This window comes from Oreochromis niloticus, linkage group LG12, assembly GCF_001858045.2.
Source record: "Oreochromis niloticus isolate F11D_XX linkage group LG12, O_niloticus_UMD_NMBU, whole genome shotgun sequence".
NCBI lineage: Eukaryota > Metazoa > Chordata > Actinopteri > Cichliformes > Cichlidae > Oreochromis > Oreochromis niloticus.
The window spans coordinates 30934736-30952878 of NC_031977.2; the positions used below are offsets into that span (position 1 = coordinate 30934736).

General features: G+C 40.7%; 1 protein-coding gene across 2 annotated transcripts; it reads right to left on the minus strand.

The window, feature by feature from the left end:
* Positions 1-5037: 5037 nt before the first annotated feature.
* si:dkey-13n15.2 (protein transport protein Sec24C) lies at positions 5038-17974 on the minus strand. Of its 2 annotated transcripts, none has more exons than XM_005465675.4 (21): positions 17735-17974; positions 16733-17422; positions 16581-16639; positions 16242-16295; positions 15841-15952; positions 15593-15720; positions 15325-15457; positions 14705-14814; positions 14484-14596; positions 14215-14403; positions 13246-13342; positions 13029-13127; positions 12733-12900; positions 12119-12215; positions 11891-12039; positions 11577-11715; positions 10235-10356; positions 9937-10116; positions 8927-9124; positions 6072-6161; positions 5038-5561 (listed from the first exon to the last, which is right to left on the minus strand). In XM_005465675.4, the coding sequence occupies exons 2-21, from the start codon at positions 17373-17375 to the stop codon at positions 5421-5423; spliced, it is 3021 nt and encodes a 1006-aa protein (XP_005465732.1). In that variant the 5' UTR covers positions 17376-17422; positions 17735-17974; the 3' UTR covers positions 5038-5420. The 2 variants fall into 2 exon arrangements, with proteins under 2 accessions (XP_005465732.1, XP_005465731.1); XM_005465674.3 differs by having other exon boundaries at positions 15325-15460; positions 17735-17973.
* Positions 17975-18143: the final 169 nt, after the last annotated feature.

Below are 18143 nucleotides of genomic sequence, written 5' to 3' on the forward strand. Positions count from 1 at the left end.
TCTGCGGTCCTATAAACAAGCCAGTTGAGCTACGTACAGCCACTTCCTTTTGCGATTTTCACAATAAAAGCTTTGACATTGTCTACGTTCACAAAATGAACAAGTTGCAACTTTTGGTTTTCTATTAAACGGCCATTTATTTAGCCTAAGCACTGCCTTAGCATTTTTCCCCTGATCAGCCAACTAAGTGCATAAAGTTGGTTTTATATACATTTTTTAAACAAGATGCCAGTTTATGCAATAGTAAGAACAAACTGACTGGAGTATTTCAATGACTTAAATGATATTCTACTCATCTATATTTCTATTAAAAGTTATTTGAGTAAGAATGTTTCCAGGATTCAATTCAGTTCAATTCAGTTTTATTTATACAGCGCCAAATCACAACAACAATTGCCTCATGAGCTTTATATTGTAAGGTAGACCCTACAATAATACATACAGAGAAAAACCCAACGTCATATGACCCCCTATGAGCAAGCACTTTGGCTACACTGTCACAGTGTTTTTTTTGTCTCTGCTGATGTTTGAAAGCGGTCTGGCAGAGATTTTAAATGTCCCGTAATTGGGCACCAGTTTAGCTCACTGGTTGAGCAGGTACTCATATCTCCTATAGTTAAAACAAGGTTTTAACTATAGGAGTTCTTTGCTGTGTCTCTTCTTTGCTGTGTCTCTTCCCCTGCACTCTCTCATACTGTTTCCTGTCTAGTCTTCACTGCTAACCTGTCTATAAAGGGAAAAAATGCTCTACTGCTACAACTTCCTGTGTCCCTTCACCCTCAGAGGAGAACATTACATTTGGGTTTTCTGCACCTTATACACCTCATCATTCTGCTCTGCATAGACCTGTTGCATCCCATGCATCCCAAACAGGACCTTAGGGCTCAGTTGGTTATGTCACCAGAAAGTATATTTTTCAAGTTTTCCAGTACCACAGAAACAATTAAACTGTTTATGTTAATGCTGTTCATAATGTTATTTATGAAGACCCTAAAATATTATAGTTCTTCCTGGTGTGCAGGAAGAACTCCCTTTTAACAGGAAGACTCCTTCGGATGGACCAAAGAGTCAGGAAGGGGTATCGTTTTGTGGTTGTGTCTGTTTGAGTAGGTATTTCTCCAACATGCTCCTGTGCAGTCTTCTGAAAACTCAACAGTGTGTAGTGCTGTTTGTAGTCTGAATACTTATTTGTTGAAAGGTGGAACCAGAGCAGGGACAGGAATCAGGCTTTCCCCCATTCCAGAGTCCTCCGTGATTGGAAGAAACATGAAAAAACATCAAAGATAGACAAAAAATACAGGAATCCATTGTTTTAACAATCAGTTGCACTTGAGCTCTTTGTATTTCATAAAGTGCTCTTCTCTGTGGCTGATGGACCAACAACAGAACAAGAAAGACAGCAAGACCAGTTGTACCATATACTTTGGACACAGCCTCCATCTGGGAACAAATGCTCTCTGCAGGCAATCAAACTATCCTTAGCTGCCTGCAATCTGTCAATATAATGCCAACAGAGAACCGTGTTCAGCACCCATATATGTAACCAGCTGAGGGTGAGGGGAGAGAAGATAAAGCAGAATAGCAAAGAGACAGGAAAGAAAAATTAAAGGATGTTTACACTAACCTGATTCACCTCTAATAAGCTTATATAGAAAAAAAAGTCTAATCTTAAAAGTAGAGAGGGTCTGTCTTTTTCCTGAGCCCAAACTGGGAGCTGGATCCAGAGGAGAGGTGACGGCTCTTGTCTCCTGTTCTATTTTTGGAAACTCTAGGAGCCACATGTAAGTGTGCAGTGCAAGAGCAAAGAGCACTGTTAGGATAAATTGGCACAATGTGAAAAGAAGGATTTAAAAAGGAGCAAAAGAAGAGAAGCTAATATGGGAGAAACATGACTTCTCTTTCTGGTGTTTGTTCTTTCAGCAGCATTTTCCATCAGCTGAAAGCTTTTTAGAAGTTAACATATTGTTTGATTCCTACACATTTTCCAAGCTGATGATTCCTATTGGTATATCACCACAGGTGGAAGATTCCGGTCGGTGGAAAAGCACAAATGGAAAATATCACTAGCAAACAGCCATTGTTTCCATGAAATGGGTTGTATGCTAAAATGAATTTTTTTCATGATATTTTACAGTCTTATGAGAATAAAAGCATTTTAGCTATTTGAAAAAGAAGACTGCCCAGAGTTATTTGATTTTTAAACATTGCTATTGACTATTGACTGGTTCACCTAAAATATTAAAGCTCACCTGAAAAGTGGGATAAGCCTGGCTAGGGGCTAGGCTATATAAACAGATGGACCCTTTTCCTGCAGGAAGAACTGATCAGGAATTCATTACTTATAAAATATTACTTTGAAGATTTTTGAAAAAAACGTGCATTATAATGACAAAATAAGAGAAAATGCAAATTTGCCTTTAGAAAATAATACCATTATATAATATGATATATATATATCAAAGTTGTAATACCATAACGTTATCGTCACTGTTTCCTTAAAAACTTTTTTTTTTTTACAGAAAATCAGAAAAGAATACTGACTATATATTTTGATACTAAGTCCTGACAGCAAAGATTATTTTGGGGTTGTAATGCCCCTGGTGGTTAAATTCAGCAATACAGCTGTATTCTCTCTGCATGCATTTAAGTGAGTATTTGGAGCAATTTGAATATGTGATGATCAAGCTTTGAATCATTTGAACATTAAGCACAGCCTACATTTCCTCATCCTTTATCTAAAAAATAAGTTAGAAATGTAGTATTTGGTATTATTTTGGCATTGTCATTCATTAATATTTGGAGGTGCTCAATATAGTTTGTATCGACGTGTGTGCATAAACCACTCCTCTCACCATCGCTTTGGTCATGCCACCACATCAGGACTATTTTTAGCTACATGCAAGTTGACAGAAAACAGAGCTGCGTAGCATATAATTTATCCTTAAATCTAATAATTTTATTCATGCACCTTTGTGAAGATTAGTAATTAAATGTCATAGTTCACCTATCTTATCCAAATGAGTGCATCCGTCTTTATTTTAGTCTAAGAAACGATGTTGGATTTATTATGAAAACAGCAATAATGAATTTCCGGTCTCGTGCTGATCAGCTCGGCTAAATTGACGCAGTCAGCTTGAGTTGGTTTGCGGCTTCACTTCTGAGCGGCAGCGGCGCTCCGACTCTTTGTCGTCCTCTGGTGGACAAACAGTCCAACGGCAAAGCGCGACAACGTAATCGAACACACCTCCCGCCAGCTTGGTGCGTATTTCCAAATAGGGGCAAATATGAGAGAGCTTGTTTCTGCTGTCAAAACGTGCCGCTATGTGTGCAGTAAATATAAGTTTTCTCTTCAAGTTTGAGGAAGAGTTACATCAGCATCGTCATGACTTCCACAAAACAACATATGTGTCAAGTAATGGACACAGCTGTGCAGGAAATACAATAAAAAACTCTCATTTAATATATAAAAAGTGCAAAACTGTATGTAGTACTGGTTACTTTAATGTGAAGCGTATGTAAAAGTACTTTTACTAATGTATTCTACCTCAGTATATATTTCATAGCTTATTTCTAAAGCGTAGTTTTGGCACTTTAACTTAGGTAAAGGATCTGAATACCTTCTTCATCACTTTGTTTTATTTTAAATTTTGTTACTTATTTGTGAGGATTCAGATTAACCACAGTTTGGTGTTGTCGCTCATCACCGTCTGGACCCTCCCAAGAAGTCAAGTTTCCTTTCAGATAGTGTTGGACAATGACTGACTGCAGTTTAAACTCTGCTCCTGAGGTCCACATCCTCTTTAGTGAAAATGGTTTCACTGATCTGAGCTCTACCCAAAATGCTTGAACAGCCTATACACTGCCAATAAAAACTACAGACATCAACTCAGCAGCTAGCAGATTTCCTGGAAGGACACGCTGACTATAAATGAATGTTGAATGTTCTATCTGCGTCTTTTCTTTTTCTTAATGAGCTGGACTCAAGACCTGGACAGAGGACAACGTGAAATTGGCCAGCAAAGCCTGAAATGGGCTAGAACAGAAACTAATACTTTTCAGAGAAATGCACACAAAAAAATAACTGTGATTAATCGTGAGAGTCTGGGAGGATAAGAAGGTAACAAGATCTAAAAATAAAAGCTGTGAGATCAGAGACACGAGGACTAAGAATGAGACAGAGTTTGATGCAGGCCCAGATGACTGCTGGTAATCAGATTACCTCTGAAAGAAACCATTCGCTGCAGGACAAATAATATTACAGCACTGACCTTTTAAACTCTGTCGTTATGAGATCAAATCTTCATAGGTTATTTAAAAATAAGCACCTCTTTCTACTTAAGCACTTCTGTCAATAAAACCTTTACTCACAAGAAGAGATTACAAGAGGTGTTGGTCTGAAATAACTTTAAGTACGTTTGTCTTTTTTTCCCTATTTTTTTCTCAAAGTCTTATCTTAGATATTTCAAAGAATGACTCGTGGATGAAGTAAATTTACAGTTCCAAAAATATATGAAGACAATACCTTCAGTAATTCTATGACACTGTGTAGTTCCACCCCAACCACAAAGTTTATATTTGCTGTTTTTTGAGTGAGATAGTTTCACAGCTGCTGGTTGGATTGCCATGAAATTTGGTTAAGATAAACATGTTCCCCGGGGAATGAAATGGGAAAAGTTTGTTGTTCTCATATTCTTTGCAGTAACACCACCATGGTTTGTTGGTCCAATGCACTTTATGAAAGAAACCTGAAAACCTTTTTTAAAAAAAAAAAAATTTCTGTTGAGAGCCAATGAGCAATTGTTGGCATTTAGCTCAAAGCACCCAGGGCTTAACTACAAGCTCACAGAGTGAGTCAAACCACACGTGCCCCCCGCAGCCCTTCACCCCTGCTTCAGCAACATGCTTGAGAGTTGCTTGTAGCAACATAATTGCTGCGAATTAATGTTATCAGCCACGTGGACTCATTAGACAGTTGCCCTTTTGGCTTCCTGAGTCACAAATGAATCTGCTGCTGCAAGATGACACCTGAAACTTCCCTTCTTGACTGAGTTCATTTATTTATTGGACATATTTCTCACACAGAAACAGATCCTGGGCATCGCACACACACTGAGACACACATACACGAAAATCTCAGGCAAAGTTTAGAGACTTTCCATGATAGAGGAATAAATGAACGGTCCATTCAAAACAAAAGAAGTCACACAAACATAAATAATATCACAGCAGTCCTTGAACAAATCAAATTATGCATCGTTTGAAATGCACCTCTTATATATCTCACTGTAGACTTTCCTTATTACTGGATTACATTAATGTATCCAGTTTGTTCCTCCTGTGATTGTTGTTTGAGGTGGACACTCTGTGGTTTCGTCTTGTGTTAAAGACATTGTATCCACATCTGAAAATATGTGTGTGTGTCACTGCAGCAGGCGGACAGAGTTGACGTGGAGATGGTAGAGGAAGTCTGCGTAGGACGCGCCTCCATTGGGGCTCTTGTCTTCCACAAGGTGGCGCTGCAGGGCCTCCTCACAGCTGTCGCCCTGCTTTACCACCCACAGCTGAAAAAGAACGATATGCAGGAGGTCACGCTTTCGAAAGCATCGCCGGTCTTAAGTCGTGCTAATCTGTACACAGCTGAATTAAATATACACACCAAGACCTAAAACACGAGCTTTAGCAGCTAACCCTGTCTCTGTCTATGACCTGAAATCACAGGGTGCTACTGTGAAGAAGGGATCGGGCTCTGCAGGGAAACTTTCTTACAAGGTTTCAGCTTGCAGCTGATACATAACTAACGTTCTTCAGAGGAGTTTATATTCCAGATAATAAACAAGCCCCTACAAAACTGTTGCCTACTGACTGATTCTGTACAAAACTGCATCACCATTCCTGAAAGAAGCAGTGTATCTCAGCGTGCAGGTTTATAGCTCAAATGAGAGCTGGGAACAGAGATGTGGACTGAACTCGCTGAGATGACAGCAGATGTGTAATGTAAGGTCATCATACTGGGGTGATGCTGTCTAAACAAATAAACTCAGCCTTCAGCTGCAGTTGACACAGCCGCTCACCTTGCGGGTGCACGATGCCCCTGAGTTCAGTGTGTTGATCAGAGATCGGATACTGATGGACAGATGGTTTTCCAGAACTGGCAGCTTGGTCTGGAGGAAAAAACGGAACAAAAATGAGAAAGAAACACCTGAAAAAGATTTTTAAAAAAAGAATGTGTCATTCCACATAAACTGCTTTGTGGATGACATTTTCATCGGTGTGTTTTTATAGCACTTTGTTACAAACAAAAGCAATCATCACTTGTGTACTTAAAATGTTTCCTTCTACCTTCTTTTTCTTACTAAAGAGCTGAGATTTAACAGTTTTATGTGCTTTTGTCTTTTTTTTTTACTCTGGCCACTTTTGACTAACATCTACTGACTTAACAGAGTAGGCCAGTTAAACTCCCTCCCCCACACACACATATTAAAATGATTACAGGCCGTACTGTTTATTGGCATTTAAAGTCAGTCATGCAAACTGGATATTTTCCACCACTGGCTGAATTTTGAAATATGACCTACAGGCTCACCAACACTGATGGTGATCTAGTGCACCTTTAAATAAACAAGCAGGACTGTTAGAAACAGTGCTTGCAGCATCAGTGGTCTATCTTACTCCTAACATCAAACATGACACTGCTGAATCCTCCCTCAAGGTGCTGGAGTGCATCTGTGGCCACTACGTTTTATAGAGTGAAGCAGCTGCACCCCAGTGTGGACGAAGCTCATGCTTCAGGATTTCCTCCAGAAGAAACGATCTCGCAGGATCGGGAAGCTTAGGTGGCCCTTTGGTGGAGTCCAGACAAGTTCAATTATCAGAAAAGACACTAAATCATACATTTAAAGTTACAGTCGGGCCTTTCTGTGTGAAGTTTTTTCGACTTGTTTCCTCTGTCATGTGATTCGATAACTCTGAATTGACGGGAAAATACAAGTTTAAAGAGACTGAGCTCATGTCTCATAGTTAGTCAGTGATGATAGTCTCGGTTGTTATGCAACTGTACTCTTTAAAAGGCTGGGTAACCTGCAGTCAGCTAAGACTGAAGAAGTCATTCGGATGAGTGAAAGTGCTGCAGATAAACAGAATCAACTTTCCTAGATTTTACTCGGATTATTGAGCATGCATCCCAACCCAGATGATTATACCATGAGCTCTGGTTAGGCAGTCACTCAAGATGGATGAGAAGTTTCTTCCTACAAGGCAAAGATGGCATTTTTTTTGGGAGAAATCTCTGATGATCAGACGAACTTCCAGTTTAAGTGCATTTAGTTTACGTTTTTTTAGCACAGTGGCTGCTGTGCTTTAATGGCCTCCATTGTTACAATGGGGGGTAAAAAAAAATCTCTGCTTTATGTGCTGCTCCACCGAGAAGTGACCACATGGTCTAGGGCTGTGCGATATGACCAAAATCTCATATCCCGATATTAAGACATCTATCGTCCGATAATGATATAAATCACAAAAATGTAACATTTTCTGTAAATTCTGTGAATCTCAGGCAGCTCGACTTGCGTGAAGTGTTTCCAGCTGGGCGTCACGTACCTGGAGTCGAGTGTTTTAACTGATGCATGAAACTATACATTTTTAGACGTAAGTTGTAACGGCCGCCGTTTTCTTTGTGAGTATTTATTACACAGCGTGCCGCGGGGAAAAGCCTGTTCTAACGTTTGAGTCTAAGGTTTATTTTTTAGCACCTGACGGCTCTTTTTTGCTTCTCATCCGTAAATACTCTGCATCTTTCACGTGATTCAGTTTATTTTGAAAAGTCTCAACAGGATCTTGAGCTTTATTGTGAAAGGTTTATGTGGAAAATAAACAAGCGGACACGAGGTGGTTTTACCGTAGTTGTTGCTAATGACAATGCATAAAAACAAGCGCTTGTCCGTCTGTAGTGTGGTTATATTAAATATAAAAGAAAGAGAGAACTTTAGGAAATTAATATAGCCACTACAGTGACCATCAAAATAATGAAAAAATATTGCCGTAAACAGTTTATTTTGCGACACCACAAAACAAACGATAGCGTAAAATGAAACGATAGACGTTTTTATATCGTCATCCGATATATATCGTTATATCGAACAGCCCTAACATGGTCTGCATCTCTATTCATCTTCTCTGCACTCTTATAACAGATACCCCATTCTTCAGTCTCTGTAAGGTGGTTGCAGGATTAGAAAGCTGCAGCTGAGAGGTTTTTGACGTGTGATTACCTCCATGGGAGAAATATTGCCCAACTATAAAACTAGCTGAAATGTTGTTGGTAATTTTAGCGTCCAGGGGGGCAGCAGAGTGAAGGTTCAGCCTTCAGAATGAAATAAAACAGCGACGATGTAAAACTGAAAAAATATTGCCTCTGCAGCAACCCCCCTTGATACATTTAATTTCACTCAAATAAGCAGCCAGCTTCAGTCCCTTTAGTTCATGTTTGCCTGTTTAGGCACAGCGACTGCAGCGCTTTAGTCTCTGCTGTAACTGGAGAAAGTAAATCATTCATCCGAATTATGTGATGCTGATGTGAGAAGCGACCGTACGGTGTGTCTCTTTTATCTCAATGCCCTCATAAATGCATAGTGTTTTCTGTGTATATGTTATTGTAATGAAGTTGTTTTTGAAAATGTAATGTTATTAAATATGACTCATTTTAATGAGTACATCAAAAATGAGAGCAGAAATTACATTATGGTAGACTTCTGTGACCCTTTCCATCAAAATAACAAAGCTCTGCTCTGTAAACCAGTTATTATAGTGATCATATTTTATTTACAATAACGTAATAAATATATTTATCATCACAAAGAAAGAAAATTTAAATGCCACTAAAATCTGACATGACCTCTTCTATTCATCCATATCTTTCCTCAATCCTCACCTCTCCAGAGGGCAGGGATGAAAAACAGCTGGTGTTGAAGAGCTCAACCAGTGTGCATGCTGGGACTTGGGTGCCCACCCATAGCAGCAGCGTGAGGGGTGTATGAACCAAATAAAGACCTCTGGGCTCCAGGCTAGCTGCAGAGCAGCGCAGTGCCTCCTCTGGTTTTGGAAGGTTGGAGCCATCAGCTGATAAAGGCTGCAGGTGACGGAGGAGTGAAAAGCTGAATTTAGTAAAAGTCTTCAAAGCACAAATTGGCACAAGTGGAACTGTCCAATGCCACAAAGGCTAAGCTAATGGTGACTATTTAAAGGGAGCAATCACTTACTAAATACATAGTGTTGCTATTTTAAGTGCAATCTCTATGCTGACTTGTTCAATGGAAAAAGAGGTCACAGTTCGCCACTAATGCAGGGCTGGAGAAATACTAGTTTGTCAATGACTCATCAGCACCGTGGCCTGTGCTGCCGGGCTGTGACTGCACTCTGTTCTTAAAATAGACAATAGTTTGCTACGTGTAACAGGAAATCAATCCTTTCTCTTTCTCCTTTTGTTTTATGAATAAAAAACTAAACTGTGCAGCCAGTTTTTCTGCTGAAACCTCAATGCATTTAAATATAAATTTAAAATGTAAAAATCACAGTAATGATACAAATAAAAATAATTTTTAAAACAGCTAGTGATGCTTATTCTACCATACAAATACATTCTTCTTGCTTTTAGACCATCTCATCACAATATGTGAGCATAAATTCTAACCATTTCTCTTTGCTTCATCCGAATGAGCATCTGACACTATTTTGAAAGTTCTTCCTCATGCACAACACTTGATAGCTGGCCGAAGGCAGTTTTTTTACTATAAACAGGCAATTTGGTAATCTCTCTCCTGTTCTTCAGCTAAAGTGTGCAGAACTTTACCCTGACATATTAGTGTCACTCTGATCAAGAACACCCTTATTTAACAGAATCAAGACATGTAAGACAAACTCCCATGTGTTGATGGCACTGACCAGAGGCAGCAGCAGAGGGTAGAAGTGTGTGGCAGTGCTGCAGGTGTCCATGCACAGCACCTGGCAGCGCTGCTGCAGGCGCTGATGGATGGAGCTCCTCAGACCTGGCAGCAGTACTTCACTCTTCCTCAGGCTGTTGATGTAAACAGGAAGAGCTCGCAGGTACTGAGGAAGAACCAGCTACAGGGCACACACAGTGCAGTACGTATGGTCAGCAAGATTCAAAATAATTCAACTATGTGCAACATAATAACACCATAAACAGCGGCATTGACGTACATGGACGCAATGTTCTCACCTGCCCCGCGGACACTGAAGCAGAGCAGCAGTGTTTTCGATAAGACGCCAGCGCTTCCGTAACCTCCGTCTGCAGCTCCTCCCTCAGCTCCTGCAGGGGGCGCTCCTGCACTGCACAGTACACTGACCAGACAGAACGAAGGCATCATTTGAATATCATTTGGTAGCTTCAGATGTCAATATTTATGGGGATGTTGATGCCTTAATTAAAAGAAGAGAAGACAACATCAATACCTCAGAATCTTTACATCAGACTGAGCACTGATTCATTCAGACCTCAGTGTAAATGCCGTCACTTTACAGGGTGAGTAAATAATTTTACCAAGGGGCCACATGAGAGACTATAAAGCTGCACCAATAAGCTTTTAAAGAGATAAACTTACTATTGCACAGACTTACAAAACCCCCCAAATAAAACTGGCAAACAGATGATTAATAGAGCGAGATAGGTGGTTTTAATAACGTAACATTGATATTAATAATAATAACATTAAAAAAAATTACAGATTATTGAGCACAGATAATTGTATATTGATTAATTTCAGGTTTTCATGCAATTTTCATTATGTTTAGGATTGACTCACCTAAATATTTACTTAAATATTTTATCCATCCATCCATTCGCTTCCGCTTATCCTTTTCAGGGTCGCGGGGGGCGCTGGAGCCTATCCCAGCTGTCATAGGGCGAGAGGCGGGGTACACCCTGGACAGGTCGCCAGTCTGTCGCAGGGCCAACACATAGGGACAGACAACCATTCACACTCACATTCACTCACACATTCACACCTAGTGACAATTTGGATTATCCAATTAACCTATCCCCTCAAACTGTATGTCTTTGGACGGTGGGAGGAAGCCGGAGTACCCGGAGGGAACCCACGCAAACACGGGGAGAACATGCAAACTCCACACAGAAAGACCCCGGCCTGATGGTGGAATTGAACTCAGGACCTTCTTGCTGTGCGGCAACAGTGCTAACCACCGTGCCACCGTGCTGCCATTAAATATTATATTATATTAAATATTTTAGTATTTGAATATTTGTTCACTTTAAGGATTTAGTTATTTATTCGTCTTAAAATGCAGAAAGCTGTTTAAGCTGACTTTCGTTTCCTTGGTGTTGCTCTCTGCTCCGGTCCTGCTCTGTTTATCGAGTGACAGAAGGCTGCAGCTCTCTGAGTCATCATATTACATGAAAGCAGAGCTGAAATCCCAGCAGGACTCCTTCCTTTAACTTGTGTGTAGGTAGATTTTGTCACACAGTATAATTTATATTGTTACAAAGTTAGAAAAGATCAAAGACAGCTCTAACAGTCTACCGGTGAATAGTGCAAACTTCTTACTCTTCTTGCAGTAGAAGGTGAGTAGTGTTTGGGCCTGGTAGTGACGAAAGGTGTCCTGTAGCTGACGTGAGCACTGCAGAGTCAGAGTGTGAACCCTGGTCCTCCGGTCTCCTGTCTGGAGGGTGTAAGATAAAACAACCTGACACACAGGACGAAAGAAAAAAAATCAGGTTTAGTGTACAGCTAACATGTAAACTGGTTCCCAGTATGTGCAGTTACCGTTTCATCGATACATCGATATCACCTTATTTGTAAACTACATCAGCAAAAAGCTTCAAAATTGTCACTATAATGGATTTAAATGACAGACCCACCTGTATGGCTACGCCCCTCGTCTCATCCAGAGCTCTGGTGTGTGCGAGCTCCACAGCCAGCGTGGTCCACGTATCGAGGGTGGCCAAGGTGACACGTCCAGGGTTGGGACCAGGAACAAACAGCCCGTAGCAGCCGGACACGCGTAAATCTAGTGAGACGCGTACAAGTAATGGAAGAATTTCTGCAGAGCACTCCCTGCAAATTCTTAACTAAGAAATAAATCTCACCTTTGCTGACAAATATCCTGAGCTCAGCCTTGTAGCCGGTGTGCGTCTCTACAGTCCTCTTTAGATCAGTGCTGAAACGCTCTCTGTCCAATTCTCCCTGTGGAACATATAAAAAAAGATACCAGTTTGCAACCAGACCTCACAAAACATTTTCCAAATCGTCATTATACAGATACAGATAAAAGACCTCCTGCAGTACTGATAAATCTGATGGCCTCTTTAATTTTCTCCGGATGGCTTTTTTCTAATTCCATCTGCTTGTCTGCTGATGTAAGAGTCTAGACCTCCTGTTTTTATTCTTGGTTTAAAAAGCACCATTTGTCACATGTATTTACACACATTTTAAACAAGATTTGTAACAGTGAAGCAGAATGTAATTTGTCCCCCATTAGGATACCTAACTGCAGGCTGTAGCTTTAAATTGAGCTGGACTTTAGTGTAGTGTCATTTTTTGTTACTGTACCTCCCATGTGACAACCTTCACGGTTATAAATATGCCATGTTTGATGTTGCGGTGTTTACAACCATCACTTCAGTATTATTCAACATCCAGGATTTTAACCATTTATTTTGTGGAATTCTCAGTGATACCGCAGGAAAAGCTGCTGATTTACCTGGAGGTGGCTGTAAGTGTGCAGAGCTCCACCTGTCAAATATGGAATGTCGCCTGGCCATGCCCCACCCACATCTTGGTGAGAGAGGACAAACAGATGAACACCACATCCCTGACGGACGCACTCCTTGACCACTGACACGGCCTGTTCTGATGGCTGGAAGATGGACTGTGGGAGTGGGAGGAGAAATAAATTTACATATGGAGAAGGGTCATTCGCCAAAGGATGAGTTCAACGGTTACATTGCAACCCTAGTACCCACAGGTGTTTACACTTATAGCATTGAGATAGTCTACCTTTGGTTTGTTGGTGCCAAAGAAGCCTGAGCTTGTGTGTCCAGTCTCTATCAGAGAGGTAGTATGGAAGATCAGCAGCTTGCCAGGACAACCCAGACCCTAGTTTGTAATACAGTCAATTATGATTTTATCAATATTTAATGCAGCCACATCACACAAAGAAAAACCTTTAATTGTGACATTTAGCCTAATGAAGTTTCGTGCAGTTATGCCTAACCTGTAGTACAGCAAGTCCTGCTTTGACAGGCAGCTCCATGGGAACTCCACCAGAGTCAGTTCCTTCTGTGTTGAACTGAGGAATGAGTTGTAACACGCTGCATGAAGAACAGAGAGGACAAACAGATTGTGAAACTCATAAAAGACATCAAGACAAGAAGTTACTTTCATCAAACTTTAAAAACAGTGGCACCTGTAAGTGCTACCAATCAGCCTCCTAGTAGATGCACTTATGGTCTCAATTTGAAATTCCTGGGTGACTTTCTAAGTAAGTGCATTAACAAACTTGAATGTAAATGACACCTAACCGCCTGCCTGCCAGGGTTTTGTGGCAATTAGCATTGTTTTCCTAAAAACATGTCTACCATGGGTTAGGGTTATTAGGGTAATAGGGCTATTATCTACCTTATTAAGCCATAAAAGCAGCTCATGAGTTTAATTTTTGTAAACGAGGAAAGGTGAGAAATAAAATGCCAATAAGACAGAGTTCGTCTGTTTGTGATGGTTCAAGTTAATTGCTGCATTATCAGAAACAGCCTGCATGTAAATGCCAGCTTGAGCCCACAGGTCGCAGACCTGGTACCTGTCTTTGAAGCAATAATTTCAGAGGCAACACGATTGCAGGTTCATTGCATACATTTGCAATTATTTTGCCTGTTCTATAGTCTCCAGCCAGTGTTTTCACTATAGTGACTGCAGCATTTGTGGCACCACAGTGGTCAAGGCCACTGAATGACATAAGGGGAGTAACCATGACAAATGTGCCAAATTCCACAGCTCTTTATCAACATGGACCTCAAACGTTGTGGTTGCCTGTGCTGATTGCCTGCTTTGCTACCAATAAAAGATAAAATATTATTTGAAAGAGTGATACATGAAACACTGATATGAACAAAGTAGTACCACGGCATCAGTTTGTCATACAGACTCTGCAAAATACATCTGAAAAAACTGTTAGCATCTCTGTTACCTCTCGATGCTGCTGATACAGTCTTTGAGGGGCACCAGAAGTCCCTCCCTCACAGGAAGCTGCAGGTCTTCTGTCTCTGTGATGACCAGCATGTGTGGGCGGGACAGTTCGGGACTGAGGTCGTAGAGGTGGATCCTGCTGTCATACGTCATCAAACCAACACGGACATCTGAAGCATCACCATCCTCCCTAAACACACAGGATGAAACCTTAAAGACAAACCAGGATTTATCAAAATTGCGCAGGAATACTACTGAATACTGTTTTACCTGTTCATAGAGTTAAGCAGCATTTGTATTTGTTGTGTTACAAATTCCAAGTGTCCTCCTCTCAGTGCTGAGACAGACACATCTATGGCTAGAAGGAGTGCAGCAGCTTCCCCCTGAAACAATATGACAAGCGTGTCACAGTTGTACTTAAATTTCACAAAGCCTGTTTTCAAGAGCAGCTAATGATCATCAACGTGCAAACAAAACTGTAAATGTGTAACCTTCTGAGAATTGAGGATTTCATATGACCCCATGCTGAGTTCAGGCCTCTTCTCCTTATCGACCCGAACCCCGTTCACACCATTGGTAGGCTGGTAGTGCTGCCATGGTACTGAAACACAAGACAAGACAGAAAAACTGCAGCCACACAAAAAGCAATAAAATACAACAAACTACATTCAGTTTGGCCACAGCAGTTCAACACTGAAATGGCTTTTAAACTTCTTACTTGTCTTCATTCCACCGATATTTTAAGTATTTTTACTCAAACAAGTACGTTCCATAAATCCATAAAGTCTTCAGGTCATGTTTTTCTGTTAATAAACAGTACAGTGTAGAAAAAGTTAGACAAACTATTAAAGGAAACAAAAGACAGTTCAAATTTAATTTAATTTAAAGTGAAAGCAAGGAGTTAAAGGGCCAGAGCCTTGGGACAATGACTGCAAATGTTCTGCCTCCTTTATTATTGAGCTCGACCCCTGGAATACACGACTGACCTCTGTGTTTGTACAGGCCACATAACTACTGGATAGATGAAGTTTACTGTATTTGAATTTAATCAAATTAGGTTTTTTTGTATTTTTGCTATTTGTGAGTTTACCTTCTCTCTGTTAAATCTTACCTTCACTGAGTTTGCCACAGAAGGGGCAGTAAAACCTTTGACCACAATCCTGCCAGCCCATCGCTGGACACATGGAAGCTCCACACCCCCCACAGCCCACAACACACTCTGTCTCTTTGCACAGTGGGAGAGGCTTCTAGAGCAACAAACAAACACATATAATGCACCTAATTTCTAAATGCCATATTAGTTATTGTAGGAATAGTACTGTAGCTTCATCTCCATTTTTTAACAGAATATGAAAGAAACTGAGCAGCGAGAAACTAACCTCTTCAGCACTTTGTTTTACCAGAGGGGTGATCAGAGCGCCCAGCGGCAGACGGCTAAGCAGAGCGGCCTGACCCTCACAGGGCACACAGTACGAAGTGGAGCGGATGGCAAAAGGACTTGCATTACCTAAAACAGAGATAAACACACAGAGGATCAAAGATGGGATGCACTGGTGAATATGCCATCTGCAACCAAAGTGCTGGATAAAATAAATTTAGTAATACAGACAGTTTTGTGTGTGTTCACCTCTGTCCTCTACGATACAGGAAGTAGTTGCCAATGGAGGAAGACTGGAAAAAGGCTCAGAGGTAAAAACCTTCCCCTCCCACTCAGCCTTGTCCTCCATCATCACCTTCACCTAAGGCCAAGAGAGAAACAAGAGGTGGAAGCACGAATATGTTAATATTTCAGAGGAAAGACATAAATGCATGGAATTAAGGATAAATACTAAGCTGCAAAAGAAACAAGCAGAAATGGTTAATGATACTTTACATTAATGGACATTAGACATATAAGGGAGAGAACATGCATCGTCCTTCAGACTAAAAGCCTGAGAGAAGTTGAAGAGAAAATTGTTCTTCACTTTAAAGGAGCGGACAGGAGTTAGTTATGAAAAGACAGAAAGGTAAGAGGATAAAAGAACTTACAACGCTAGGCAGGAGCTCCGGGTCCAGACCATAACGGGATTCAGAATTAGGAGACTGCAGAGAGGAAACGTAAAAGCTCATTCTCACAGCTAATATGACACACAGGCGATAACAGAGTTAACACGAGCTGATGTTCAACCTATTTTCTGATTCTGAAAGAATAAAGGTTCCTCAGTTTTACAGCAGAGTAAACACATGTAGAAGTTAGCTCATAATGTTAGGAACTTATAAACAACTTCCTTAAATTTATGGGGTTCAGGTTCTAAAGACTAAGAAATTATTTTGCTATAAATAATTTGAATTATATATATGCATAGTTAATATTAGAGGTTTCCTCACCTGAGGTGTGAAGCTTTTGACCTGTGCAGCTGCAGTGGGAACAAACTGGTTTATGTTTTCTGGGGAGAAAGGGGAGATCCAGAATAGTAATAAGTGGTCTATTTTTATTCACACTACAGCACATGACATCTGATTAATATTAATGAACTCACCTCCAGAGTGTGCTGGAAGTGTCCACTGAGACTGTTGTTGGATGGGAGAGGTGGGTGAGGCATGATTGTGAGTAAATACAGCAGATGATCTGGCATTTACTCCCTCAAATCCAGGCTGAGGTATACACTGTGGACTCTCGTTTTCATATAATGGAGGCCTAACGGGCAAATGATTTTGATGTGGTGACTGAGGTCCATTTACTAAATGTGTGTAGGGATGCAGGAAATGTTGAGCTACAGCTTGGTAAGGGTTGTGAGGGGAATGAAGTGATGTCCATTGGGTGTCACAAGGATGAATGTCTTCATTCATGTTACTTCCTTGGCTTGCAGCTGGAATCGTGGCTGAAACATCAGGAATGACTCGCTGCACACTGTGGTCAGTATTATTAACATATAACATGCTGTTATGAGCATTGTTGTTATTGGGTGAAAATGCGGTGAGGTCTCTCTGGAAGCTGGAGCTGGACATCTGGAGGTGGTTGTAGCAGGGAGTGTAATCAGAAGGAGACCCCAGGTTGAGATGCTGAAAGCTGGGCAGAGGGTCAAAGAGGTGTCTTGGAGGTGAAGCTGTGGACCAGTCCTTCTGACCCGCCCACGGCTGGCAGGGTGTCTGGCTCTGATTGGCTGAGGGGACGTCCATCATGTTCCATAACCATCACTGATAGGTGTATTTCTCTTTGGAGGCGTTACCTAAAGAGAAAACAGAAAAATATATCAGGAGGGTTGTAATGTGATCCTGCGCTCTCCACTGACACATGCTACATTTTGAAATATGTTGCATTTGCAAAAACACAGATGTTTCGCTATAAGTTCAGTTTCTATGATTTTTAAGCAAATTTCAGCAGAAACTGTCGAGTCTATATAACAGCTAGCTGTCGCTCGGATAGCACCGGATCTAAATGCTCATGAAACAGATCAGTAGCAGTACACATAAGCAAACATGAGATAAAACACCAATGACTCAAGAAACAAATTCATATTCGGTTATAAAAGACTTAATACCCTCGGACATCAAAGGAAACGGCGGTCTCTGCATGCAGCACTTGAACATTTGCGTCCTCATTTTCGCCTCCCTTACACCGGAAGCGAAATGCTTTACGTTATATTAAAATGTAGAAAAATGCACGAATGCGATAACAGTAGTTTTGTGAGCGTTTGTTAGTAGCTCCAGCATCTCCGGTTCCCGTTATACACCTGAGCCTCACTGCAATGGAAGCGTCATCACGCTGGAAAGTCTCACATTTCCGTATGTCCTTTCACAGTAAAAGCCTCCAAAACGTACATATTTAATTCGGTTACTAATTTGCAGTTATACAATGGCACTAGATGAAAATATGTTTTCTATGCTATATCATCTGTACAGAATTTCAGATTATTGCACATTTATTTAAATAATTTAAAAGTAGCTGCT

Bases quoted from the DNA above. Each gene is read 5' to 3' on its own strand.
- si:dkey-13n15.2 (XM_005465674.3), bottom strand. From the start codon at position 17,375: ATGATGGACGTCCCCTCAGCCAATCAGAGCCAGACACCCTGCCAGCCG. The intron at 15,721-15,840 runs GTGAACACACAC...TCTCTGTTTTAG, and splicing joins CTGTATCGTAGAGGACAGAG to GTAATGCAAGTCCTTTTGCC. The intron at 11,716-11,890 runs GTGGGTCTGTCA...CCTGTGTGTCAG, and splicing joins CGAGGGGCGTAGCCATACAG to GTTGTTTTATCTTACACCCT.